Source organism: Papaver somniferum, unplaced genomic scaffold (genome assembly GCF_003573695.1).
Source record: "Papaver somniferum cultivar HN1 unplaced genomic scaffold, ASM357369v1 unplaced-scaffold_117, whole genome shotgun sequence".
In the NCBI taxonomy this organism is placed as follows: Eukaryota; Viridiplantae; Streptophyta; class Magnoliopsida; order Ranunculales; family Papaveraceae; genus Papaver; species Papaver somniferum.
Genome location: NW_020620714.1, coordinates 2867035 through 2894650, shown reverse-complemented (window position 1 = coordinate 2894650; position 27616 = coordinate 2867035). Strand labels below are relative to the sequence as shown.

At 36.5% G+C, this 27616-nt stretch overlaps 2 protein-coding genes and 1 long non-coding RNA gene across 3 annotated transcripts; 1 reads left to right on the top strand and 2 right to left on the bottom strand.

The window, feature by feature from the left end:
* The first annotated feature begins 2330 nt into the window (after positions 1 to 2330).
* On the top strand, positions 2331 to 3763 carry LOC113330240 (nuclear transcription factor Y subunit B-6-like). Its single transcript, XM_026577105.1, has 2 exons — positions 2331 to 2459; positions 2811 to 3763. The coding sequence occupies exons 1-2, from the start codon at positions 2378 to 2380 to the stop codon at positions 3422 to 3424; spliced, it is 696 nt and encodes a 231-aa protein (XP_026432890.1). The 5' UTR covers positions 2331 to 2377; the 3' UTR covers positions 3425 to 3763.
* A 5078-nt stretch (positions 3764 to 8841) lies between these two features.
* On the bottom strand, positions 8842 to 9438 carry LOC113329936. The gene is made up of 3 exons (XR_003350005.1): positions 9325 to 9438; positions 9160 to 9203; positions 8842 to 9074 (listed from the first exon to the last, which is right to left on the bottom strand). It is a non-coding gene; the product is annotated as an uncharacterized LOC113329936 (long non-coding RNA).
* A 9352-nt stretch (positions 9439 to 18790) lies between these two features.
* LOC113329426 (ubiquitin carboxyl-terminal hydrolase 12-like) lies at positions 18791 to 19742 on the bottom strand. Its single transcript, XM_026576299.1, has 3 exons — positions 19572 to 19742; positions 19334 to 19485; positions 18791 to 19250 (listed from the first exon to the last, which is right to left on the bottom strand). Exons 1-3 carry the CDS (start codon positions 19688 to 19690, stop codon positions 19099 to 19101), a joined length of 423 nt encoding a protein of 140 aa, XP_026432084.1. The 5' UTR covers positions 19691 to 19742; the 3' UTR covers positions 18791 to 19098.
* Positions 19743 to 27616: the final 7874 nt, after the last annotated feature.

The window sequence follows — 27616 nt, the reverse complement described above, 5'->3', positions numbered from 1 at the left end:
AACAAACACTCCATTCCTCAGAACAGAAAATGTAAACAATAAATTCAATTCAATTCCATCTAGCATAACAGAATATGACAACAAAACTTCTGATGATCCTTATCCTAGCAACAGCTCAAGCAAGTTAAAAGAAACAGTTGGTCACACAGAGATAAAAGTTGCAGCTGGAGCTTTTCTAGGTTTTCTTGTTAGCTTAGCTGTATATACTACATTGTAAAATTAGATGATAGTTTCAGAATGTTCAAAACTGCATCATATGTACCATCTATCTGCAACATTCTTGCAGTTGTTGATTCAAATTTGTAATATATGTATTTACCATTTGTCTGCAAAAGTCTTGCATTGATCAAATGTAATTTTTTGTAATAATTTTTGAGTTGGCAGCATTGAAATAGATGTCATTCGAAATCCAGCCGAGTCATTTGCTTTGTGTGTTTTTTACTTTGAAAGAAACTTGGCTTGCTGGAGCCATCTTTGTCCTACTCTTGACTAGTCTTAAAGCTGAGATGTAAAATGCGGTTTTTTAATTTGGGTGCAGTTTCCAACTCAGGTCAGTGAAGGCTGGTGACCGGTCAAAACTTTTTGACCGGCAAGAAAGATTAATTTTCCGTATAAAAAGGACAACAAAAATGAATTATCATCGCATCTAGGTTACTCTTATACAGGATGCAGGATTACGAAGTTGAAAGACCAAGTTAAAAGAAGAAATTGGTCACACTAAGAAGTTGCAGCCGGGGCTTTACTAGGTTTTCTTGTTAGCTTAGTTGTATATACCACATTGCAAGTTGGGCCGGTTTCAGAATATCATTGATTGGTTCAAAACTGCAGTATACTGTATACATACCATGTATCTGCAATGTTCTTGCAAATTGTAATATTAGGCACCATTTGTCCATAATATTCCGTATTAATCAATTGCATTTCTTTTGTAATATCCACTGAGTTGGCAGCATAGAAATAGATGTCATTCTATGAGTAATCCAGCAAAGTCATTTGCAATAAACTTTCCCTGCTTGAACCCTCGTTCTCCTATTACTGACCTAGTCTTTAAGTTAGCTATGAAATATACCTTGTTTAATTTGGGTGCAGTTTCCAACTCAGGTGATTAGAAGTTCTGCTCCAAGACATGTCCACAGTTCCCAACTAGTATAATGGAGACTAACAATAAAGCTTAAAGCTGGTCAAATACTTTTTGAGTCTTTTGACCAGAAAATTTACTTTCATATAAGAAAAAAGAAATAACAAAAATAAGTAATTATCACATTTTTTATATAGAAGTTCTACTGTATTTTTTTGAAATACATATTCTTTTTTGTTTTTATCGTTGTAAACGTTAACATCATCGTGTTTATTACAGATTTGAATTATAATTAACTTAATAATGCAAAAAATATATTTTATTTAAACATTGACTACAACCATGATTTCTCCGCCAAAACACGAAAATGCAATCAATCCAGAAAATTTTCATAACATTCTTCATAACTCAATTCAGGAAGGTTCACTAATCAGATTATCCTCTTATTAAAGATCCATAAATTACAAACCAGGTGACCCTATTATCATATATTAGTTTATTTTATATAAAAAATTTAGTGCATTTTATTGAAATGTATATTTTACTTTGTTTCTGTCGCAGTAATCGTTAACACGACCACATTTATTACAGATTTGAATTATAATTAACTTTGATAATGCAGGAAAAACGCGTAATCTAAACATTAACTGTAACCATGGTTTATCCGCCAAAACAATGAAATAAATCAATCCAGAAGATCTCTATAACATTCTCCACAACTCAATTCAGGCATGTTCCCAAATCAGATGACCCTTTATTAAGCTTTTTGATTCAAAATTCACTAATATCTTCGATTTTTCACCCAATTTATCAGAAATCATTACAATTTCAGAAAATAATATACGTACATTAATATTTGTATTTTTTTATTAACCTTTAACTCGTACACAAAGATATACGTGAATTAATATTTATATTTTTTATTAACCTTTAACTCGTATACACATTATTTTCCAGCTAAAAGACCATAATAAATTGCATTTGAATTTTCTCTTTGACTCTTGACAAGAAATTAGAATTCAGTGGGTAAATACATAGAAACTTTGACTGTAGACAAGAAATTAGAATTCAGAAGGTAAATACATAGAAAGTAGAGTAAGAGAGAGAGAGGTAAAAAAAAATCTCAAGCAATTGGTATTGGATACTCGTTAATAACAATGCTGGTTTGCCAAATGGATTCAACTCTCTTTTCACCCTATGAATTTATAGTTTCACCTACATCTTAGACACAGACAAACAAACAGAAAAAAAATCTTAAAGAGGGAGAGACAAAGAGAGTCTGAAGAAGAAGAAGGGAAGATGGAACGTGGTAATGGCCATGGTATCGGTAGTGGTGGTGGTTTTCATGGTTATCAGAAGCTTGCTAAGTCAAACTCTACTGGTATGTAACAATCTCTCTCCAAACCTGCAATGGATTTACTTCAAATACTCTGTTTTTGCTCTGTTTACACTGCATGAACTGCACTTTCAGTTCAGTTTACTGTCAATGGTTCAATGGAGATGATACACATGATTCTAGGGTTCTTAGTCAAAACCCTTATAGATTCTAACGACATGCATTCAAATCTTATGGAGCATTGATAAGAGACCTTTACTAGTTTGGTTAGATTTGGATTTTGGTTTAATTTTTAAACAAGGATATTGTAATGTAGCAGTTTCTCTTGAAGAACTCAAACAGATCTTATATGTTTTGTGTATTGAAATGTTGATTTGTTGATGTGGTAATTCCTAGGGACGATGCTGTCGAATGAAATTGATGTCAATTCGACCTGCACTGTACGGGAACAGGATCGATACATGCCGATTGCGAATGTGATTAGGATTATGCGCAAGGTGCTACCAAGCCATGCAAAGATATCTGATGATGCTAAGGAAACAATCCAAGAATGTGTCTCTGAATACATTAGTTTCATAACAAGTGAAGCGAATGATCGATGCCAAAAGGAACAGCGGAAGACGATCACAGCTGAAGATGTTTTATGGGCTATGAACAAATTGGGTTTTGATGAGTACATTGAACCACTTAATCTATACCTTCAACGTTACCGTGAGTTTGAAGGTGAACGTGGGTCGATTCGAGGTGATTCGCTGGTGAAACGGGGAGGGATAAATTTATCCCCCTTCACAAATGGTTATGGGCATGCTGCTGCATTTCATATGGCAGCTGCACATCATTTTCATCAGGCTGGGTTTTATGCTGCCGGACCACCACAATTACCTGGTGGAGGATCGGTTTCTGCAGCAGCTAGTGATTATTTGAGAGATGGGTCAGCTGGTGTTAACTCTGGTCATCAATCTACACCTGCCATGTCTGCTGCTTTTGAACCTTATGCACCTTATAAGTGATGAGGAAAATTAAGTAGTACATATAGTACATCATAGGCTATGGTAGGGTGGCCAAGCTGTTGGATGCCACCTGAGGTTAAAACTTGTCGACATTCTAATTTATGGACTGGACTGGACTGGAAAAATCAATCATAGATGTGGGTTTGGGGTTTGGCTCGGGTAAAATTTAATCAGATAAAGTAAACAGGGATGGTTATTTAGTTTTCCATAATTAATATGCATTTTCCTTTTGGTTTGCTTGTTAGTGTGGGTCTCATGCTTGTTGTTTAGCTTATGCCTTGTTGCAATTGCATTTCCTCTTTTGGAACGTAGAACTGCTAATAAGCTCATTCGTTGGTAGTTTCAGAGTCAAATTTAATCGGTAATTCCTATTTTATTGTCATTGAAAGTATTTTATAGCTTACATAATTTGGAAAGCAGGTATAGAAAATCATAACGCTATTAAAATACATATTTTGGAGGCGTTAAATTATGAGACTTTATTCTTGGAGCAAGAAAGCTTGATCGAGGGAAAGCGGAAAAAAACCTCTCAAGATTCCCTACTAAACCCTTATTCTAACCAAGTATTTCTTCATTCTTCAAAAATAGAAAAACTGAGTATTTCTTATCAGAAACACACAATACGGATTAAGCCCTTCCCTCGCTGGTCGGGCAAGTAACCATAACATTGATTATACAGGTATCTTGCACTAGATATTTCATAGCGGGGTCATACAAAACCAAAAGATTATCAAGTGAAAACCAAAAGATTATCAAGTGTTAAAGAAATGGAAATAGTGACAAATAAAAAAAAATAGAAATAGAGACAATAACATCCCAATAATTACAGCGGGATTGTTTTGACTGGTAACGACAAACCTGACCTCCGCATACGGCAATTTGTGCTTGTCAACAGGGATGAGGTGAAGAGATAACTGATCGTGATTGGGGATATTAGAGTCTCCCTTCGGGTACATTTGCACTCTCCTACAGGTGAAAACCATGAGAAATAATCGAAAAGAAGAAAGAAAACAAACAAAAAAGAAACAAGTGGTGCCGATAGATTAATAAGCAGTTTAGATGAGATACCACTTCGATTTTCCCACAAAAAAATCAGCAGATTCATGACATTGACTAGCGTCGAGTTTTGAGAAGTTGTTAATCTTCCATTGGAACTTGACAGTTGTATGAGAACTAAATGCTTGTATTTGAGATGACATTTTCAGTAAATAGTATAGATTATTTGAGATGACATTTTCAGTAAATGTTTTGGATGAAAACTAGAAGCACAAGGGTGTGGATATTTATAACCTTTTTCAACGACCAAGTTTACATGTCCATGACAAAGTATATGTCCTTACCAGTGTTCCACTATATTGGTGGCGACACTTGCATAGAAACAAAAATATGCAGCTTCCTACATTTTCAGCGATTAACATTGTAGTCCAAGTTCAATCTGCGCAAGTGCAACAACTTGCGATTTGGATTTATAGCCCATCGGTCAAATAATCATTTTCCTATTTTTTTGCTACACAAAATTGGTCAACTTGCGATTTGGATTTATAATGATAATTTCTGGGTGGAAAAAACATGTAAAATTTGATACGGCTTAAATGGACCAGAATGTAAAAATTGTAGGGACGTAAACAATTTTATCCTATTCATTTTCAAATATTTGTTCTTATTTTTAATTTATATCAGGATGCATCCAGTTTCATCATTGTTATTTTTTAAATTTAAGCCAGAATGAATCCAGTTTCATTCTTGCTATTTTTTTCGTTTCCATCTCACTCATACTAATTTTTACTAGTCCATTACACCATGTTTTAAAAAAAATTGGGCAAATGACCCATTTTACTTTTTTTTTTTGATTCACTAATCGTGTTCTATTTAAAAGAGACGTAAAAAACGCTTATTTTGATTTGAAAAAAAATAGAGAAAAAAATGATATATTAAAATAAAATTAAATAAAATAAAAATAAAAATATGTACTAAGGTGATGAAGGTTGATTCTGATCAACTTAGTTCCCATCGCGAAAATGCTAAGTTTACCGGGCGGAAAATACCGTGGTTTTCCGTGACTCACAATTCGGTATTTTCCGTGACTCACAATCACCAGGGATCCACATGTGGATAAAAAACACTCCCTACAAAACTTCCGGGTGGGATCCGGGGTTGTTTGACTCGGAAAATCCCACGGGTTTTTCTCCCGGTCAGCGTAGAAGTACTCTTCCCATCATAGAAATAGAAATGACATAGTAGAAACTCTTTGAATTAATGTTGATGGGACCACCAAAAATTATTAATTAAGTGTGATATTTATTAAAGAAAAAATTAATAAAGATTAATTTATATATCATCAGATAAAGAGTAATATTACAAGAATCTGGTTGAAAGCCTAACAATCTAAGCTCCAATGATGTACTACTAGATTAGTTGAACAGCTTGCCACGCTAGCCAGGCAGCGAACCTCATGAGGAACCTAGCCAAGGGAACCGAAGCGGATAGAGGCTGAGATTATGTCACAAGGGCCAAGCTAATTCTACTTTCCATGTCAAATTCTGCAATATTGCGCCATCGGAGACTCAAACCGGTGACCTCCTGGAGCGCATTAAACCTTTAAGAAATTGATGACCAGCATACAACATAAGTTTAGACAGTTTGAATGAATAGTTAGACGGTAATATCACTAGGGACTTTCAAAATTTGATCGGAAAGTTGGTTTATTATAATTTAGTGAATGTCAAGATGTCCTAAATATGTGGAAGAAAATGAAGTTACACAACTGTTGACCGATGAAGAAATAAATGAGAGCGTAGTGGAAACTAACAAAGATTGGAAAAAAAATATGATGAAAGTTCTCCAATAGCTTCCCCTTCACGAGACGAGGTTCTCACATTAAATAATTTATTGTTGGGATATGAGAAACAACACTAGAAATTCTTAAGATGATAAGAAAAATTAGAGATGAAATTTAATGTGATATTGATTTTAATAAAAAAACAAAAGACAATTGATCAATTTTTTAAGAAATCTTCATAATTTATTAATATTTATATATATATATAGTTAATTGTTAATTTATATTTCATTTAGGATTTACATACGTAATCGAAAATGTATTAATTTACAATTTTTTTCAAATTATTAATTTGACACATTGTCCCCGACTCAAGACCGGTGAAAAATATTATTTAAGAGATTTTATTAAGTAACGGAGTATTAATTAATAAGGTTTTTACTATATTATCCTAACTTATTCGGAAATAATATCTGAAATTTTATGTAAACCTGCACTATTTATTTTGGTTTTACTTAACCATTGCGGTTAATAAGCAATGTGAGATTACATAAGCATCATTATATCATTATATCGTCCGAAAATAGTATTCGGGAAGGTCACACATCACTAACATAAACCTTTTAAACAGTGCCGGTCTCGAGGGAAGGTCAACGAAGATTGACTTTGGGGTAGCAAGAAAAAGGGGAAGCAAAATTTTTTTCTTTTTTTTTAAGAGTGGTTTTGTGCTAAAATCAAAACTGAAGGATTAAATCGTGATTAAAAATAAAAAATTGACATATTCTTAAGAGATTTAGCGGGCATGTTGTAGTGCAATGTACAAAAATTAACGTTCCCATTAGAAGCTCGATACCACCTAACGTTCCCCGTCATGAAGCTCTGATCTACTTCACAATTTATATAACACGGTACCACCTAAACCAGATGCCAGGAGACATGGCAACGTCTTTTTTGCTGTCCTTGAAGAATTATGATTTCATAGTAAAATTTTGATTTTAAGCTTTTAATTTGGAAGTTTGTTTAGTTTCCTGGCTTTTGTAGTTGGCATCAGTGGCATGTTGTGAAATGGCAATGAACTGAAGCTTTAGTTGAAATACGTCATAAATTTTTCCATCAGCACTTACTCTTACTACGAATTATCCCGTAACGTGCTTCTCAGTATGATTTCAATAATGCATACTTATGTTTGATCTTGAAATCATGAGTTATATTATAGTCGTCGGCAATACGACAAGTTTCACTTTGAAATTTAGATTTTTTATTGAACTCTAGAACTTGGATAGATTGGAAAATGGGATTATTGTAACATTGTATAACCCATATGAATACGCCGGGTGAATTTGGCAATGCCTTCTTAACTGAGATGGGACAATAATATTACGATGACTTGGGGACAGCAAAATCTCAGGACCGGCCTTGCTCTCAAAATTGAACTTCAGTTCCATTTCATGGAGCCATCAAGCTAAAGTCCTCGGATGATTATATACAACCGGACAAATTTTACCTATATTTAATTTTCACATACTCTTCTTAGATGTCGTGATATCCACTCAACTAATGTATGTCATATCTTTAGTATACAACAGAAGAAGCATCGTTTAGGGGTGGATAATGTTAGAATACAAACATCCAACTCAAAACCAATCGACAACGAGCGGAGAGACCCTAATAAACCGCAAAATCTTAGATAACCCATATATACGATCACTACTACAAAAAGGGCTTAGGTGAGAGATAAAAACTATCACCAAAATACTTATGTGACAGTTTCCAAAATAATGTGCACTGTCACCAAAGCCCCTGTTACAAAAGGTCCATAAGTAACTGTTATGTAATCATGACTATAAGGTAGCAGTTTCACCATAAACCTGTCATTGTCGATAACTTACTGTAACATTTCTTACATAAAATTGTCCAATTTCTTAAAAGAATGTATCAGTTTCTTCATAAAACCATCATCGTTGAGAAGTTACAATAACTGCTTCTGAATAAAACTGTCACAAAAAACTTAATTTTTTGTGCAAAGGTAACAGGTTTCTCCTGAATCCCGTCATTGTACACCTTTTTCCGTAGCACATTTCTCCATAAAACTGTTATAGTATAATAAGATTTACAGTGACTTATGTCCAGTTCGCGGTGATACTTTAAAATACCCATAGGTGACAGTTGAAAACTGTCGGCGTATATGTTTTATAACGGTTTACAGGAAATTTGTAAGCGTCACCAAAGCCAATGTCATGGTAAGTAGTCCTCTTTAGCTGACGCTTCTAAACTGTCACATGATCGTCATATGGTATCCGTAAAGTGTCCTACAAATATCTAAAACTGTCACCTTAACCAACTTCAACAACACTATTTGGATCAAAACCGTCATGTTCTTAGTTTTGGCTGACACTTCACTTGAAACAGTGTCACCTAAAACGGGTTGTGTTAACGGTTTTTGGTAAAAACTGCCATGATTTTGGACTCGTAAGCTGACAGATTTTGAAGGAAACTGTTATTATTTTACATCATTAAGTTTAGATCGAAGGATTTCGTTTAATGCCTTATAAGATCATACAAGGAACTGTATGTGTAAAGTAATAACACAGAATCGACCATCAAGCACTCTTAATTCTCAAAGAATTTACAGAAAGCATCATAAAATTAACTTTCAATTGATTCACAATCATATTTTACAATTCATATATTCGAAACTAAATATTCATTACAATTCTTCTATGAATCTTATCAAAACCCATAGGATAATGCCCATGATGCTAAACCCATCATGATAATGAGAATTCCCTTAGTGCTTTGTATTCACGTGTATCAATCACTCCAATATATCCATCAATCAATCGGTGGGGTACCCACCCCAAGTATTCACACCTGCATAAAAATCAAATCATGTAATTTGATTAATCTCAACAAACATATCTATTACAGATCTTTAAAATTTTGATAGATATGCTACCTGGTTTCAAAAGGATTTTAGCCTTACCTCAATTCCATGCGAATCTGCACAATGAATAAACTCTTATTAGATTGATCGACATGTAATGAAATAAATTTAAGCTAAAACCCAACCTGATTTGGGGGTTTAAATTAATAATTAATCTGATTGAGTTTTCTACCACACCTCACTGCACAGAATAAACAAACTTCTCGAAGATGAAAAACAAATAAGGGAGGCAAGAAAATCCAAGTAAACAGAGAGCCATGGTAGAAGCGCCGCTAAGTAGTCGATGGAAAGACGGAGAGGAGAAGAAAGGCATATTTTGACAGTGGATCCATAAAATCCAAAGGCATATTTTTGACACTGGGCTTCTTGATTTTAGAAAAAAAGGTGGGCTTCTGGATTTTAGAAACAAAGTTTTGTACGAGAACCAGACGGAATATCATTCTTTGGTTACAACAGCGTCAAAACTTGGAAAAAGCACGTGAATTTCTATGTTTACCAAAGGAAGATACCAATTAATGTATAATACAAAACAAAATGGATTTTTGAGCTTCGACGGACGGATAACATTTTGAGAGACAAACATGTGATCCGACCATCCCAGTCTCATCTTAGCCAAAGACATCTAACGGTCGTGGTGTTTGTAACCTCCTTCCATTATCAACCTAAATTTATTAATCTTTAACTGATTGATCACCTCATATCTCAAAATGTTAATTGAATTATTAAACTCTATTTATTAGGCTCACATGGACATTATTATGTTTTGAAACAAAATAAAGAACCTTTTCGGAATTGAATAATTAAAAGACGGAAAAAAATTACATCAGTCTTAAGCAGTGATGTTACAACACGAATTATTTCTTATATATATCAGTTGAAGAAACACTACATTTTAGAACTGCATGGGTGTTTTTATTGATTTAGCGATAGGCGCCATATCACATGCATCAAAAATTAAATTGGTGTGGTGAATTAACATAAGTTCACAACACCATAAAATTCACGAACATGATTCATCAAAATTTCAGTTGTCGTTGATAATATTATTCAAATATTATTCAGTCTCATGTCGTGCCGTTACGTCACGAGTTATTTCTAGTCATATATAAATAATCAAAAAATTCCCAATTCATATGGCCAAGTTCCTTAGCACGTAAACAAAAAACTTCGAAGTAGATTAGACAATCAGGATGATATAAATGATTTGTTAGACCTGCAAATAAGTGATGAAATTTGATTTAGCTACTTACGATTGATCCCACTGAGTATACCCTTGATAATTTCTTTAATAATTATTATGTGGGACTCATGAAGAAAGAGTCTACTAGATGGGCCATTCGCATAAGAAGAAAAGATACTTTTGCTGAGAACGAGAAAATCATGCGAGATGTTGATTGGAATGACAATTCCAACCATATTGCTCGTAGATAATGATGCTGGTTGGATAAACTGTCCCGTCATTTTAACGAGTCCTTATGTATCTGGTAGAGATGCTGATCATTTTGATCTTCCCCTTCCCGAAGGACCTTCCGACTAACATCCTTGGGAACTTGTCTTATCCGAAGAAGAGAAAAAGGTATACTATTTTCGCATGAATGTCTTTTCCTTCGCATATATTAAATTTCTCACTTTTTTCTTTTTAAAATCAGACTATAAAGGGAAAAAGCGAAGCTAAACAAGTTAAGAAATCAGCTGATGCGACATCTTCGCATAATGATAGAGTGAGTAACATTCTTTTTCTTATTTTAGCAATATTGTTTCCTTTGTTGCTCATCTATATTATTCGCGCAGATGGAGACTTCAGGTGCTAAGACCAAAGTTATAACCAAAACCAAAGCTACAAGAACCCATAATTCATCTTCCCCCTCAAATCTTGCTAAGAGGAGTAGAGAATTCTATAATTCTTCCTCAAGTTATGAATCTGACGATGATGATTCTTCTCCTTCCGAAGATTCAATTAAATCATCAATGAGTCAGCTCTCTACCCTTTTTGCTGATTCGATGGCAGTTATGGGTAATGACGAGTTACAGCGCAACTTTGATATGGTTTCAAAAATCTGTGATACTCCTTGCTTAGATGATCCATCTCTTCGCATAACTTCAACTTTATTAAATCCAAGCTTTCAATTTTCCTTTGGTTTTCTGGTAATTTCTATTCTTCTATAATTTCTTTAATAAAATTTTAATCTTCGTATTGTAACATTAATCATTCAATTTCACATATGTCTCGCATGTCATATGTAGTATGTTCATATTACGAAAGAAGACTCCAATCTCTTGAAGCTAAACTTAAAACCGAAGTTTCTACTTCTACGAATACAATTTCAGAACTTCGCAAAAGGAATGATCAATTGGCTGGTATACCAATTCTCTTTTTATATATTAATCCTCTGCCTTACTCATTCTTTTTTTATTTTTCTTTAATTATATATTCTTGTAGAAATATACCGTCTTTCTAATGAAGCGGCTTCTCTGTTTCGCTCGGTTCATCATCCCATTGGTGATGATACCCTTCTTAACTATCTCAATTCTTCTTTAAAAAACCTTACCGAAGATAAAATAAACTCACTCACCTTGGAAAAACTCAAATCAAAATACCAACTTCTTAGTATTGATCATAAAAGTGCTTTGACTGCTAGTAATAGTTTTAAACGTCGTTTCCGAGAATCCAAAGAAAAAATTAAAGTTTTAGAAGCAAAATTTAATTCCCTTATTACTGAGAAAGATCAAATCTTTCTTAACAGTGCGAAATCTTTGAAGGAGTTCCAAGAAACTGTTCTCCAAGTTCAAATAGATGGAGACTTTGCCATAAAAGAGAAGAATGCACTTATTGAGTGAGAAAAATTGATTTGGTCTCGACTTCTTATAAAAAGCGACACTGAATTTGATTGGGCTGCTAGAGTCTTAAGCAATGCTAGAGAAGGATTAGTTGTGACTATGAACCTTGAATGGTAACATTCTTCCTTGATTAGAGATATTATGTCTAATAATGAAGGTCGTTTATTGCTCCTTTATGTTTGCCAATTTTGAATAGAATTATCCTGTTTTAACTCTAACTTGTTTTTATATTTCGCAGAGAAGGAGAAGAAACAACTTGGGGATATTGAAGAACTGAAGAAACAACTTGAGGAATCCAGAAGACTATCAGACGAATTGAATTCGAAGTTCACTTCTCGTGATTCTAAATATCGAAATCTTAAGAAGAATTATATCACTACTGTCTCAAACAATAGAAAGGATGCTCTTCGCGCTCGTGATGCAACAATTAAGATAGTATGTGAAGAAAATAATATTCCTCTTGTGAACTATGAATTTGCCGATGTTCCTCCAAATGATGATGTTCCCGATATTTCTGATAGTAAAGCTAGAATATGAAGAATATGAAGAAGAAGAAGAAGTCCATGATTCTGATGTTGAGCGAAGCAACCATGAGAATCCTAGTGATAATCAAGGCAATGAAGATAATCCACACGAAGACTGATTGCTTTTTATTATTGTAGATTCTTCTTTGTGCCTCTTATCCTTCTAGTATTCTTCCTGAATATGTTATACTTCTCAAATGTATTGACCATCTACTTCACTTTATTTTTAAATTTATACTTATCAAAATATCAACCTCCCTCATGTGTGTATGATTTTATCATATGGGGCAATTAACATCTTTAGTGTTTGCATTCCCCTTCCTGCCTCTGTCAATTGTCACAAAATGATGAACTCATAATCATATGAGTTTCGCATGCCTCGGTCACGCGCTTTACAAATGCGATTATTTCCGCAACGTACGATATGAGATCATACTTCATAATATTTTTCTCAAGAGCTCTTATTGCTCCTTCCTAAGTAAAGGTCTTATTTTGCCTCTTTTTTATTATTTATGCGACGAAATCGCAGGACGACTGTATATTTTATCGTATCGACCCATTGATCTCGTATTAACTTATTCTTGTATTATTACCTCTTCAGGTTTTCTCTTGTGCGTAAATGTGATAAGCCTTGTTTCTCCCGTGAGTAAAAAACCTCATACGTTTACGTCTTTGACACAATTCAGCTCCCTAATGGAGGGTGTCGTCCTTATCTTTCCCCTGGTTGCCTCTTCAATGAGGCTTACCTCTATCGGGTTAAGGTTGGCTCCTCCCATCCGGTAATACAACAACCAGTTGATTTCGCAGTATCTTTTCCCTCTTCCAATAAGGTTTATGGTTACGAGACTGCACCCTAAGTGGGGTATCTTCGGACCGAGTGCATCATAGTCAGGACTTGTCAAGAGTGGTAAAGTAGGATCCAACGCCCCTCGCACTCTTGACTCAACCGTGTACCTCGGCGCCCTCATCGAGTTTCTGCACTCCTTGGGAATATCTTATTACCTTAATCTTTCGATTTATGCGTCTTCCCAGATGGACTTTTTCGTTTATCTCACCCCAAATCTCCATGACTCAAGTTCCAGGGTTGGTATGACTTTCCCTAGAGTCATGCATACCAGGTTTTCCTCGAATATGACGTGCTTCAGGTCTTACTTTTTCCTCTTGCATGTATGCGAACTAGAGTGCACACCATATTCGGATGCCTACACTCCGTAGTGGAGTTTGTATCTCTGATGCCTTCTATTAAGGTCTTATTTCTGTCTCTTAGTTATAAGAGAATCTCTTTCATGGAATGAAATCACCATGAATTAATAAAATTTTATATTTCTATTGTTCCTTTTGAGTTATATAACTCTCACTACATAGAATTTTATTATATAGTTACTCAGAAAGGAAACATTTATTTTACTTCATACTGCTTGATCATTTTCTTTGATTGCGCAACATTTTTGAGTTCGCAGACGCTTCATAGGGATTTAATTCGCATGGGGTTTTCATAGTGTGCGAACAACCGCACAATAACTCATACTTCCACTTCCACCTTTTCCTTTAAGGTGTAATCTTTTTATGTTTCTTGATGCGAGAATTCTCAGAAGATTCTGCCTCGGTATCATTCTTTCCAACCGTTCCCACTCTAGACACCACATCGACCATTAGCATTTCACCCCTTCGATTTTCTTTAACATGTTTCTTCCAGTTTCTTCGCTTATTCTCTCTTTCTTCGCACTTATCCACATCAATTTTTTGGCAGCTGTTGATGGTGGTTTTTAGATTAGGGTTAAGATCTTAAAACCTTATATCTGACATGACGTCACTACAACCACTAGCGCATTTATTGAATCATTCAACATATCTACGATAAGAATTACCGGGGTACCTTTTTTTATATGCATGTGTCATGTTCCACGACAAAACCCTTAGTATTTACCGACATCATCTTCGTACATACCAAACCCTAATTCCCATGCTACCGCGCCAAGGCATGCCAACCATGCCAGCCGCACCACTATGCCAATAGAAAACCATGCCATCCACATCTCCGCGCCAAGGCATGCCAACCATGCCAGCCACACCACTGTGCCAATGGCAAACCATGCCAGCCACATCTCCGCGCCAAGGCATGCCAACCATGCCAGCCGCACCACTGTGCCAATGGAAAACCATGCCAGCCACATCTCCGCGCCAAGGCAGGCCAACCATGCCAGCCGCACCACTGTGCCAATGGAAAACCATGCCAGCCACGTCTACGGCGCCAAGGAATGCCAACCATGCTAGCCGCACCATGCGCCAATGGCATGCCAAACCCTTGGCCCCATCATGCCAAGCCAACTGCACCTTGCCTTGTCCCCAACCATGCTAGCCACACAATGCGCCAATGGCATGCCAAACCCTTGGCCCCACCATGCTAAGCTAACCGCGCCTTTCCTTGGACCCAACCATGCTAGCCGCACCATGCGCCAATGTCATGCCAAACACTTGGACCCACCATGCCAAGCCAACCGCACCTTGCCTTGGCCCCACCATGCCAAGCCGTCCGTACCAAACCCTTGGCCCCACAATGCCAAGCCATTCGCGCCACTGGCCTTGGCCCCACCATGTCGTCCTTCCCTATGCGACTACCAAAACGAAGGCGTGCGACGATCAACCGCCATCCTTCAATCCTAGATGCAAATCCTAGCCGTCTAAGGTCGCCAAACAACGCATGGTAACCTTTGGCCCAAAACCCTAGTTTTGGCCATGCCAAACCTCGCCAAGGCATGCCATGCCACATGTGCCAATGACATGCCAACCACCTTGCCGCGCCATACCATGCGGGCCTTCCCCATGCGGTTACCAAAACGAAGGCGTGCGACGATCAACGACCACCCTTCCATCCTGGATGAAAATCCTAGCCGTCAAAGGTCGCCAAACAACGCATGGTAACCTTTGGCCCAAAACCCTAGTTTTGGCCTCGCCAAACCGCGCCAATGCATGCCATGCCACATGTGCCAATGGAATGCCAACCACCTTTCCGCGCCACACCATGCCGACCTTCCCTATGCGGCTACCAAAACGAAGGCGTGTGACGATCAACGGTCACCCTTCCATCCTAGATCCAAATCCTAGCCGTCCAAGGTCATCAAACAACGCATGTTAACCTTTGGCCCAAAACCTTAGTTTTGGCCACGCCAAACCGCGCTAAGTCATGCCATGCCACATTTGCCAATGACATGCCAACCACCTTGCCGCGCCATACCAAGCCATCCTTCCCGATGCGACTACCAAAACGAAGGCGTGCCACGATCAACGACCACCCTTCCATCCTAGATGCAAATTCTAGCCGTCGAAGGTCGCCAAACAACGCATGGTAACCTTTGACTCAAAACCCTAGCTTTGGCCACGCCAAACGGCGGCAAGGCATTGCCATGCCACATGTGTCACTGGCATGCCAAACACCTTTCCGGCCATACCATGCCGGCCTTTCCTATGCGGCTACCAAAACAAGGCATGCAACAATTAACGACCACTTTTTGGTCTTATCCGTCCAAGGTTACTAGCTAACGCATGACAACCTTTGGCCCTAGTTTGGTCGCACCTAAACAAAGCCAAAACCCTAACTTTTGGCCGCGCCTAAACTGGGACATATTATAGCCATACTGATCATACTTTCATGCCACTGGCTGCCAAACAAAAGGTTGCAATAATCAACGGCTACCTTCCTCTTAAGATGCAAGTTCTCGACCGTTGAAGGTCACCACCGAGCCGGAAAGTCTTCCAAGCTCAACTTGCCAGAAAACAACAACATGCTACATGTTTTCCACGAAAACACTCGAGACATAAACACATGTCACAAACTGAGGGATACTCATTGGATATTGGTTTGGCGGTTTACAGCGTGCGGCGTACACTACGCTCGTTATTAGAAAATATCATAAAGATGAGGCGGTTAGTAAACCACACAACCCACCATATAGCAAACGGCACACAATATCTCAAAAAAGTAGAGGGTTGATAGATATCTTCAATTTCCACGTAATTTTATTGCCGCAAAACGCTAAACGCGCGTCTAAACTCTACTAGTGATTAGTGTCTACCTTGAGTTCTTAATTTCCGGTGACCACATGTTAAGACATCATGAAGCCAATGCGAAACCAGCTCGAAGCTTCATTCTGTTGACATCAGTGTTTAACATCATGATGCCGTATAGCATACACTAATAAGTATAGACAAACCACATTGACTTTATAGCATACACTAATAAGTATAGACAAACCATATTGACTTTAGTCTTGTATACAGAACTGACAGTTTTTGTCTGTAACTTGACTATAGTGTACATTAAGTTCTTAGTATCCACAAAGCACCGAAACGTGACGTGGGTAGATGTCACGGTGAATTGAGATGTCATGAAGCAAATGGTAAAACAACTTGTAGCTACCTTTTATCTGCATCAGTCTTACAGTTACTTGATACATTCCAAACCACAAGTCCTACAATTCAGTGCCAATTGCAGGTCAAGGTTAAGTGCCCTTGTAATGGTAATGGAGAACGGCAATGCTTGTCTTATTCAATAATTCCATGTCAGCAAAGAAAATCTTAAGCATTTGATTAGGGTAGAGCAGGTAGCGTAGATTCTTCCAACAACCTTATTCAGTTTCACTGTCTCTTTTGGTAGCCGATCTCACTATTACAAAAGAAATCAATTTGCATGTTTCTGGTTGACCAGACCTAGAAAGTAGAAAACTAAAACGTTCTCACAGTGGGAAGGGGCTTAAGTTGTAGTTGGGCTATAATAGACAAGAAGACCCAAAACAATTACTAAAGCCCTATGGGCATTAGGTGTGTTCATAAAATCCGGAACCACAGATTTCATCCGCAACCGTCCGTAAAATTGCGGGTGAAAACCAATCCGTAAGAGTCTATGAGCCGAATACGGATGAGTTTTCAAATCCGCAAGATTTAGCAGTTTGGTTACGGTTGGTTTTGTAAATCCGCGGATTCACCTGCACCGTAGGATAATAAGAGAACTTAATAAAATTACTAAGGATAAAGCCCAATATAGAGGCTTACAACAATGCGACTCGATAAACATAACACCAACATGAACACAAAGTAATGTATTTGTCAATCTCCGTTAAAGGTCACGATTTTAATTCAAAAAACAGATAACTGGCATACACATGAACTGCATTAAGATTAAATAACGACATCATCAGAGGTGAAGTTCATCCACAAAGAACACAAAACACAACTTTCAGATATATGAATGAACTAAGAAACACAATCATAGAGTCTTCCGATTAATGACGACTTTCTGTACAAACGTGAACATGGCATACATACAGTTCATACATAACCAATGAGGCACACAAACTAGTGATGGTGCAAGGGATTTACCAATTTTTGTTTATGATTTTTGACTTTTCCAGTATGAACTTCCCTTCTTTGTACTTCTGTGATTCTTCATAAGCTCGTTCATACTTCCAACCCAACACCTGACGGAAATCACAGCAGTAGACATCAGCTCGTTCATGTCTCCCTCACCGGTTTTGTTTGTTTACTTTTTTTTTTCTTCTGATAAAATCCACGGTTAATACGCATCCGGTCCGTATTATCCGCTGATCCGCGGGTGATTGGGCCGGTCACGGTTCAATTTCCCAAATCCGTAATTTTGACGGGTTGGTTACAGGTGACCCATAATCTGCAACCGTCGGTCGGTTTCACACCCCTAATGGGCATGCTAGTACGTTTCATGCGGCAGCTGCTCCGAATCCTTTTGCAAGACTGCCAACGTTAACAGATGCATTCGAATACGGGTATCCGTTTTTTTCTTTCAAGCTCTTCTTATCTGATCGGAATCCTCTTCATCAAATCTTCCTGATACTTCATTGAGGCGGGTTGTCAAATTCAAATCATCATGGATGTCCAAAAGCATATGTGTATATCCCATCATATGACAAAGGATTTCTATTTTTTGATCGATTAAATTTTTTTTGATCCAATACACAAAGGATTTCTATTCAATTACAATTTTCCAACAAATTCTCCTTGAGCTAATTTCAGAATCCAACGTAATTGGACATTTCTAGCTTACCTCTCTCTCAGTGCTTGCGGGTGCTCTCTTTGCCCCACATTGTTTCCATGAGAATGTTAATGAGTGCTACATAAGCTAAAGGTAAAATCATTGAAGACAAGGGCTGGACAGAACTACAAAAAGCAAACAAAGTTATTGCTTCAGTCCAAGCAATTATTCAAATTAAATTGATTGTGTATGGAGAAAACACCTTGTAATTCTTACATAATAAATATAACATCTCAAAGATCTTATTGTTTGATTCGATAAAGGAAACAAGCATTTATCATGTCGAGAAATGCCACTAAGAAGGTAAATACAGCCCCATTTTTCAAGGCAAGAAATGCCACAAAGAAGGTAAATACAACACAGAAATTTGACAGCACAAACAAGACCCGAAAAAACAACACTAGGCACTCTAAATACCAACACCACCTGCACCAGTACTTGACTCGGAACCCTAAACAAATCATAGCTAGCCCGTGATACAAGTAACCCAATACATATTAAGCAATTGTTAAAAACACCCGATACATATTAAGCTCTTGCCTCCCTCGTCCTACAAGTAACCTCAACTTGAATAGTAACAGTATCCTGTTGAAGATATCCCTTAGAGCGGTCAAGGAGTTGGGTTAGAGGCATGAATTCATGCCAACCATTGCCACGACCACTTGTGAATTGGTGTTTTTCTACATGTAAAAACAAGAAGACAATTTTAAAATAGTGTAATTAACTTCAACAGGTACGTACATATATTCCGAATAATACAGACCTGACCGTTTGACGTTGTTTTTGCTATCGGTGTGACTCTGAACCACAAAACTGAACTCTGCATATGGCAATTTTTTCTTGTCGACAGGGACCAAGAAAAGCGATAAACTGTTTAATGCTTTACTATCTCCCCTCGGGTATATGTGAACTTTCCTGTAATTTTGAAAACCGAGATAATCAATCATAACAAGAAAGCAGGAAAAAAGAAAAAAAATAACAGATTTAGATGAGACATATACCATCTCAAATTACCCAGAGCAAAATGACCAGATTCATGATCACATCCCAGCTTTGAGTATTCGGTAAGCTTCCAATTGAATTTGACAGTTGTATGTGAATCTTGTATTTGAGATGGCATTTTGAATAGAGATTGAAGGAATTGGAAGCAAAAGATAGAAATGTTTTGGATGAGAAATGATACAAGCATAGAGTGAGGGTATATATAAGTTTTTTTTTCTGTCTGCACTCCTTATACTATAACTCACATTCTGGTCGGCCCGCATAATATAATTAATTTTTTTTTGCAACCAAAAAAAAATATCTTTTCCAACTATTAGACAGTCTGTTTAGTTCCGTTTCATCGTCACCCAACCATTTTACCCGACAATACATCGATGTCTTGGTTGTGAGAAAAAGAGCGAAAACATTTCATTGAGTAATATACAGGGGAACTGATGGCGTTCTAATTTAGTCGTTGATATCATTAGCGACTAAATTTGCCACCATAACACAATATACTCAAGTCGGCATGTGGTCCAGTCGTCCTCATCTATAGCAGCCATTGTTTACTTCTTTTTTTGGTCAATCATTGTTTACTTCGATAATTCACAATAACCTTGTTCTCATTTGATCAACCTTCCCCCACTTGGATATTTTGTGGATGGCAAATTTCAAGTAAGTTCATTTCAACTTCCATTTTCTTCGACCCCAGCCCATCTCTATGCAAAAACACAAAAACAAACAACAAGCTTGAATGAGCTAGTAAAAACAAACAACAACTAGCATTGCAACATCTCGTTATTAAGCTACATCTTTTACGCGTACGTTCTTAGATATATATGGTTAAAGACTCTCTCTTGATATCCACTCCACCTCTACAAAACGCTAAATGTCTAGACTTGATTATAGTCTATATTGAGTTCTTAACATCTGCACATATATATCAACCAAACATGAGGTGGGCCGATGTGACAGTGAATTGAGACGACATGAAGCAAATGCGAAAGCAACTTGAAGCATCGTTTCGTTGACATCAGCATTAGGTGATCGGCTTGTTTGCGGACTGCGTAATTTTCAAGTTTTCATTTCAGTACTTAAAGATCAAGGAGAAATAGAACGGTCAATGCACGATAATGATCACTTAACCCATTTTCTGATGGGAACCGTTTCTTTTAAGGATCTACGTACAAGTTTTGATAATTGGGGGATATATTTCCAATCTGGATCTTAATTAGTTTGAGGACATATATTCTGAATTCCCAAAACAAAATGAAAGAAGGGATTTTTAACAAACTGCCACACTTGCAAATCCCGATTCAAGAAAATGCCACCGTTTTTTTCAGAGTTTATTAAATGCCACAACCGTTAGATATTCCGTCAGGGCCCACTAACTCGGTCTATAATCATTGAAAAAGTCAATACAACGTGTCAACATTACCTAACTACCCTTGAATTCGTGTTGGTCCAAACTCGACAATGACTCACACTATTAGGTCGATTTGAATCAGAGATGAAATCTCTGTTGAAATCTCTTTCTCTTTCCTTTCTTCTCTTCCTTCTTCTCCGGCGTTCCAGAGATGAAATCTCTGTTGAGAAAACCTTGCAAAAAATTAGTGAAACCAATCAACCGAGTGTGGTGCTGATGAGTTCATAGTTGGGTTTGGTTAGAATCCACGATTGAGTTGAAGCGAAGTGTTTCTGTGAAGGTTAGAGTTTGATGTTGAGTTTATTTGGAATTGATAAGATAAACGGGATGTTAACAGATGAAGATCAAAGGGTTATTGCTAAATTGAAGTTGTAGTATTGTCTTGAAGAAGAATTGAGATGTTAATGAAATTGTGAAGAAATTAGGGTTCCTGAAATGAATTTCGAGATTCAATTAAGGGTGAATAAGAAGGAATTAAAGGATGGGTTGAATAGATTGGAAGATTTTGATGGATGAATTGAGTTTATTTGAGAGAATAGAATATTTGGGAATTGAATTAGGGTTGGTTAAGAACTGATGTTGATGGATGAACTGAATTGAGGGTTTAAATGATTCATTGGAGGTGGGTTTGATCTGAATTGAGAGTTACGGTTGGAGACTAGCTTAAGTTCAATAGTTAGAGTTTGTATTTGGAACTCAGATGAATTATGAAGTTATCTGGGATGAACTGGCTGGTGCTTGAGTAAATGAGTTTGAGGTAATTGTTCTTCTCTATGAATTTTGTTTAAGTTATGCAGTTTTGTTGTTGAATTTATGGACGTATCTATAGACAATGAATTGAGATGGATAAGATGAGTATGGTAGTTATGACATGAAGCCATGATTACAGTTTAGAATTTAGGGTTTGAATGTATGTTGTCGGTGTTGTCTATGCAGATGGAAGCACTGGTGGAATTGAGATTTAACAGAAGGAAAGACAAATTTGAAGCTCATGTTGTTGTTGACTGATCGAATGGACATTAAGCTCACTGCCATGGAATGAATGGGTCTGTGATAAAGAGGGTTTTTGAGTTGAGGTAGTGATTCATAGGCATGGTCCTAGTAGTGTTGTGAGATGATTGTGCTGTGAATGTGTTTGAGTTATGGGTTGCAGAGAAGAATTTAGGGCTCAAGATATAAATTGAATGTGTTTGTGTTAGATTGAATCATTGCAGGGACACGATAAGTTTATTGGATGTTAGAGAACTGAAAAGAATGAAGCAGCGATGGAAGTATAGATGAATGTTAGGAATTTGCAGGGAAAATGGCTGAAATTTGCCTGAGAAAAGCGCAGAAAACAGTTGAAACTCGATCTAATCTTTGTTATGTTGAATCAACTCGGTACCGGCGATGGCTTATTCTGGTTAGCACGATGACCGATCCAACCAGCCAACTCAGACCGGCAATGACTTACACTGTTCAGAATAAGGAATGGGTTTGGTGAGTTGGTGACATATTTGAGGGTGTATATGTCTTTTACTAAGCTGGATAAATGCCACCTATGCACTAACTGATGGCAACAATTTTTTTGGATGGAAAAGGTCAAACGTGTGGCATTAAATAAACTCTGAAAAAAACGGTGGCATTTTCTTAAACTGCAAATTGGAAGTGTGGCACTTTATTAAAATCCCCAATGAAAGAAAGACTTAAAGAAAATGCAGTTACAATTAATTTCCAATGAATTCACGGCGTATCCTTATCCAAGATATTTTGTATGCTAAAGTCTTTCTGACAGTCTAAGTTCACATTTGATGTTGGCAATGAATTTTGAAGGGACAAGTACGTGCCTAGTGGTAAAATAGAGTACTGTGGCAACCACCGATCACTAGTACAACAGTTATCCGTACTTAAAAAGATAGTTAAAGACTTAAATTCTCATTATTTCTCTCTTTATTTCTCAACTTCTTTCATTTGAGTAAATTAATCTCTCAAAATAATGCACACGGTAACGACACATTAATTTTTAAAAATAATTATTAAGAGGAGACAATGCAGTGACCAGTGAGTACGGATTCGGAAGATGCTTTGAGTTGGAGGAAATAGTATACCATAATTTCTGTTTGGGATTCTGTTTTGGAGATAATGGAGAAAAAACGGGCTATTTGGAAGAGGAAATATTTGAACGGTTGGAAAACGATTAATAAAAAAATAATTTTTTAAAGTTTTAATAAAAAATTATAATTTATTGTTTTCTTTTATGAATGAAACTTTTTAGTCCCACATTGTGGAGTTTCCAATTTTTAGTAGTTTTAAGAAACTATATAAATTTATTAGTCCCACATTGTGGAGTTTCCACTTTTTAAATTATTTTATTCCATTATATAAATAAATTATATTTTAGAGGGACCCCTAAGAGAAAATATTTTATAGCGTTTCATAAGAGTTCACGATTTTTCTTAACGGTTTTTTCGGAATTGCCAAGCTCAAGTTGAGATAATGTCTTAAGGGCAACGTGTTGAACACGTGACTCACTCTGTTTTTCCAAAGTTTTGCCTTGTTGCTGTTGTGGAGATATGAGAAGCTCGTTCGTTTCGTCAATCGATCAATTCCATTATAAAGGAGATAAGTATCAATAACTTTTTCTTATTTGATTTTTTCTTTATTTTAATTATTGCACCCAACAATCTAAAGACATTATAATTTGTAATAATCGAAAATGGTTGGTTGGTTTGTGAATCATGGATGTTAATTGTGGAGTGAAAAACAAAAACAATTTTTTGGTCAGCTTTAGAGTTTCGATATTATCTCTTAACCTAGAAGGAATTTCGATGAACCCTTTTGACACAACGTAGTAGACATCCCGATAGTTACCCACGTAAAATTTCAGAATTTTTGGAGTTGTAAAAGTATTTTTTTGATATTTTTTACAAAACAGACAAATGTTCCTGAAAAATTCTGACGGGCAAACTTTTGTTGTTAACTAAAGTATTTTTATGGGGTAATCATGAGTTTTTTGATATGGTGGTTCAAACGAAGTCTGTAGATCTAGATATTATCTTCAAAACTCATATTTTATCTTCCGTTTCGGAACTAAGTTTTGTGAGATGTGGTGTATTAGGTGATTGGGAAATTACCGTGTCCGTGGTCAGAGTATAAACGAAGATTGTGACATGAAATTGAAAAGGAACATGGCTACTAGGCGCATGTGGATGAACACAAGTCTTCCAAAGCTGACAAAGGGGGGAATATCAAACAAAACTCAAACCGTAGTCTTCATAAGAAAGGTATGTTTCGTAAAACTGAATCCGGCGTTACTTTAATTAAGGGTGATTGTTATGTTTGTAAAATTCCGGGCCCTACAGTAGTAAAGTGTAGACAACATAAAACCTTAATAAGTAAAAAGTTAATGCTAATTTAGTTGAAACAAATTAGAACGAGTTCATTAACATGATGTCGGAAGTTATTTTAACAACCAATGTAAGAGACCAGAAGGTGGACTCTGGAGCCACTAAGAATGTTTGTTGAAACAGAGACCTGTTCACCTCCTATCAGAGGATAGGGGATGTCGAGAAACTCTTATTGAGTAACTCATCTGCAATAGAGGTTGCATAAAAGGAAAAGGTCGAGCAGAAGCTCATATCTGTAATACTCTCACATTGAATGAAGTTTTCATGTTCCAAGCATATGCAAGAATCTTGTATCTTATTCTATTGTAGATGGAAAAAGATTTAAGATCTTAATTTTTTCTGGAAAACTTGTTGTAACAAGGCAGTTATTTTTTAAGCAAGAGTTATAGGACTTTGGGTCTATATAAGCTTAACGGAAAAAACTGATGATGTGAACATAGTTGATTCTTGTGCTTTCTTTATGTGATTGATTGTTTTATGTGGTAAGATTGTAACCGTAAACTTATAAGTCAATGCTTAACTGGATAACATAGGCTGCGTACCCAAATTTAGTTTGGACTTTGAACACAAAAGTGAAATCTGTGAAGAATAAAATTTGCTTTAAAACCTTTTAGCACAAATATTCATAGTAATTCTAAGCTTTTAGAATTAATTCAGTTATTCCTAGATGACATGAGTTCAACCTAAAATCACTGTGGTAAAATATGATTTATAACTTCCGTAGATGATTGTACGAGGTATTATCTTGTATACTTGCTTAGGGATAAGGATGATGCCTTAGAAGCCTTAAGATGTATAAACTTGAAGTTCAAAACCAATTAGAAGCCTTGAACATAACAACTGTATCCTTAAGAAGATGATAATTGTCATGTTGATTAGTTCAGGATTACCTACGGCCTTGTGGGGGGAGGCAGTCATGTTAACTAGTATATCCTGAATAGAGTACCCTTAAGGATCAGATAAAACTCCATATGATTTATGGATAGGTAGATGACCTTCTTATGAATGCGACGAAGTGTGGGGGTGTTTGACGAAGTTTGCCATTCGTCTTCCTAAAAGAAGTAGATGGAAACCAAAAATGTTGATTGTGTCTTCATATGAGGTATGTTGAGTATACTTCTACATATAGATTTTTGGTTGTGTGTTCTGATTTTTCAGACTTTGGTGTGATTTTTTCTGACTTTGGTGTGATTACGATTACATAATCTAGGGATGCTGATTTCTTTGAAGATGTTTATTCTTAAACCTGTACCTCATTAGAGATGTGTTTTTGATCCCTAGACTTCTTATGAAGCCGACTTCATAACATTCCTAGCTTAGTCTAAGCCCCGGACTTGTAAAGAAGCCTTGATATCTACTGAAACCCCATTCTGGTAAGAAGCTTCATTTAGTGAAATGGACTCAGTCCGCCAGAACCTGACTTGGGAGGTTTATTGTTTACCTCCAGAGAGTAAGACCATGAGATGTAAATGAGTCTTTAAGAGGAAACATTAGGTATATGGAACTGTAGAAAATTTTTAGGCTAAGTTGGTAGCTAAAGGCTATAAACTAAAAGAAGGTGTATATTTCCTTGATTCTTATTCACATGTGACGAGATTTACTTACGTTGAGATGCTAATTGTTATTGTTGTCATAAACAAATTAGAGATACATCAGATGGATGTTAAGACCGCTTTTCTAAAATCGTGAATTAGATAAAGAAATTTACATAGACCAATCTGAGGACTTTGTAGTGAAAGGTTATGATGACAAAGTTTGTAAGTTGAACAAAATTTGTATGGTTTATAAAATAAGCACGTAAACAGTGACATGAAAAATTTGATCATGTGATAATGTATAGTGGATTTGAGTTAATGAATCTGACAAGCATATTTACAAGTAACTTGTTAAGGATGCCTGTGTGATTATATGCTTGTATGTTGATGATATGCTTATACTTGATACAAACTTAGATGTGATTAATTCCACTAAAAAAAAACATGCGCTGAATGAGAACGTTGACTTGAAAGACTTGGGCCATGTTCATGTAATCTTAGGGTTGAAGATTAGAAGATAATCTAGCATTTATAGTTTTAGTCGTTCTCATTATGTTGAATTTTGTGCTTAAGAGATACAATCAGTGTGATTGTAAGCCTGCTTGTACTCCGTACGATTATTCTTGTAGACTCAAGAAAATTAAGGATAGTGGAGTATCTTAACTTGAATACTCAAGAGTTATAGGATGTCTGATGAATTTAATGAACTGTAAGTGTCCAGATATTGCCTATAGTGTGAGTAAGTTAAGTAGATATACTTGTTGTCCAGAGCAAGAGCATTGGGATGCACTTAGTAGAGTATTACGGTACCTAAGATACTCTATTACCTTTTGTTTGGTTTATGAAAGGTATCTTGTTGTCCTTGAGAGACTTTGTGATGCAAACTGGATAGTTGACTCAGAGGAGTCTTAAGTCTACGAGTGGATATGTTTTCACTCTAGCAGAAAGGTTTGTTTTGGAAGATTTCCATACATACATATATTGATCAATTCATTATGGAATCTGAGAGTATTGCGATAGATAAAGCACGAGAGGGGGATGAGTGTCTAAGATTCCTTTTAGAAGACATTCCTCTCTGGCATAGGCCTGTGCCAGCTATATCTATATACTGTGTTAGCCAAGCTATAATAGCTAAAGCTAAAAATAACTAATCTCAATTGGCGTTATTTCCATTGATTGGATAAAGTCCAAGGAGAATATCGCGCAAACTTTGACGAAAGGTTCATCCAAAGAGATTGTTAGAAACACATCGAAGGGGATGGGTCTTAAGCTCATAAATTAAACTTTCCATGAAGTATACTCAACCTTGCTGACTGGAGATCCCAAGATCAAGGTTTCGAATGAGACAACTAATTTGTGGTGGGTGAAGGTAAACACTATCAGAGAATTTTATTCTCTGTCCCTTCCCTATGGTGTAGACGTGATAGTGTGACTGCATGTGAATGATGACTTTTAAGAAGTCTTAATGAGTTTTATAGTTTCAATTTAAGATTGAATTGGGGTGTAGCAGTAACACTCTTTATGGAAACTGACCTATCTGAATGAGGAAGTGGGACGCTTTCTATGAGAATATGAGCTTTGATTCTCTAGAGCATTCTGAGAAACAGGATATGTCCAGGGCCAAATTGGACAAAACAGCACGAGCTTGGCAGCAATCTTGGAGATATCACCCGTGGTTGTTATCGCGAATTACATCAAATGCTAGCAGTTCAAGACAT

What these genes read in the sequence shown, in the direction of transcription:
- LOC113330240 (XM_026577105.1), top strand. Translation starts at nt 2,378, where the DNA reads ATGGAACGTGGTAATGGCCATGGTATCGGTAGTGGTGGTGGTTTTCAT. An exon ending in TGCTAAGTCAAACTCTACTG is followed by an intron (nt 2,460 to 2,810) that starts GTATGTAACAAT and finishes GGTAATTCCTAG; the next exon opens with GGACGATGCTGTCGAATGAA.
- LOC113329426 (XM_026576299.1), bottom strand. Translation starts at nt 19,690, where the DNA reads ATGCCATCTCAAATACAAGATTCACATACAACTGTCAAATTCAATTGG. An exon ending in GCTCTGGGTAATTTGAGATG is followed by an intron (nt 19,486 to 19,571) that starts GTATATGTCTCA and finishes TCAAAATTACAG; the next exon opens with GAAAGTTCACATATACCCGA. An exon ending in AAACAACGTCAAACGGTCAG is followed by an intron (nt 19,251 to 19,333) that starts GTCTGTATTATT and finishes TTTTACATGTAG; the next exon opens with AAAAACACCAATTCACAAGT.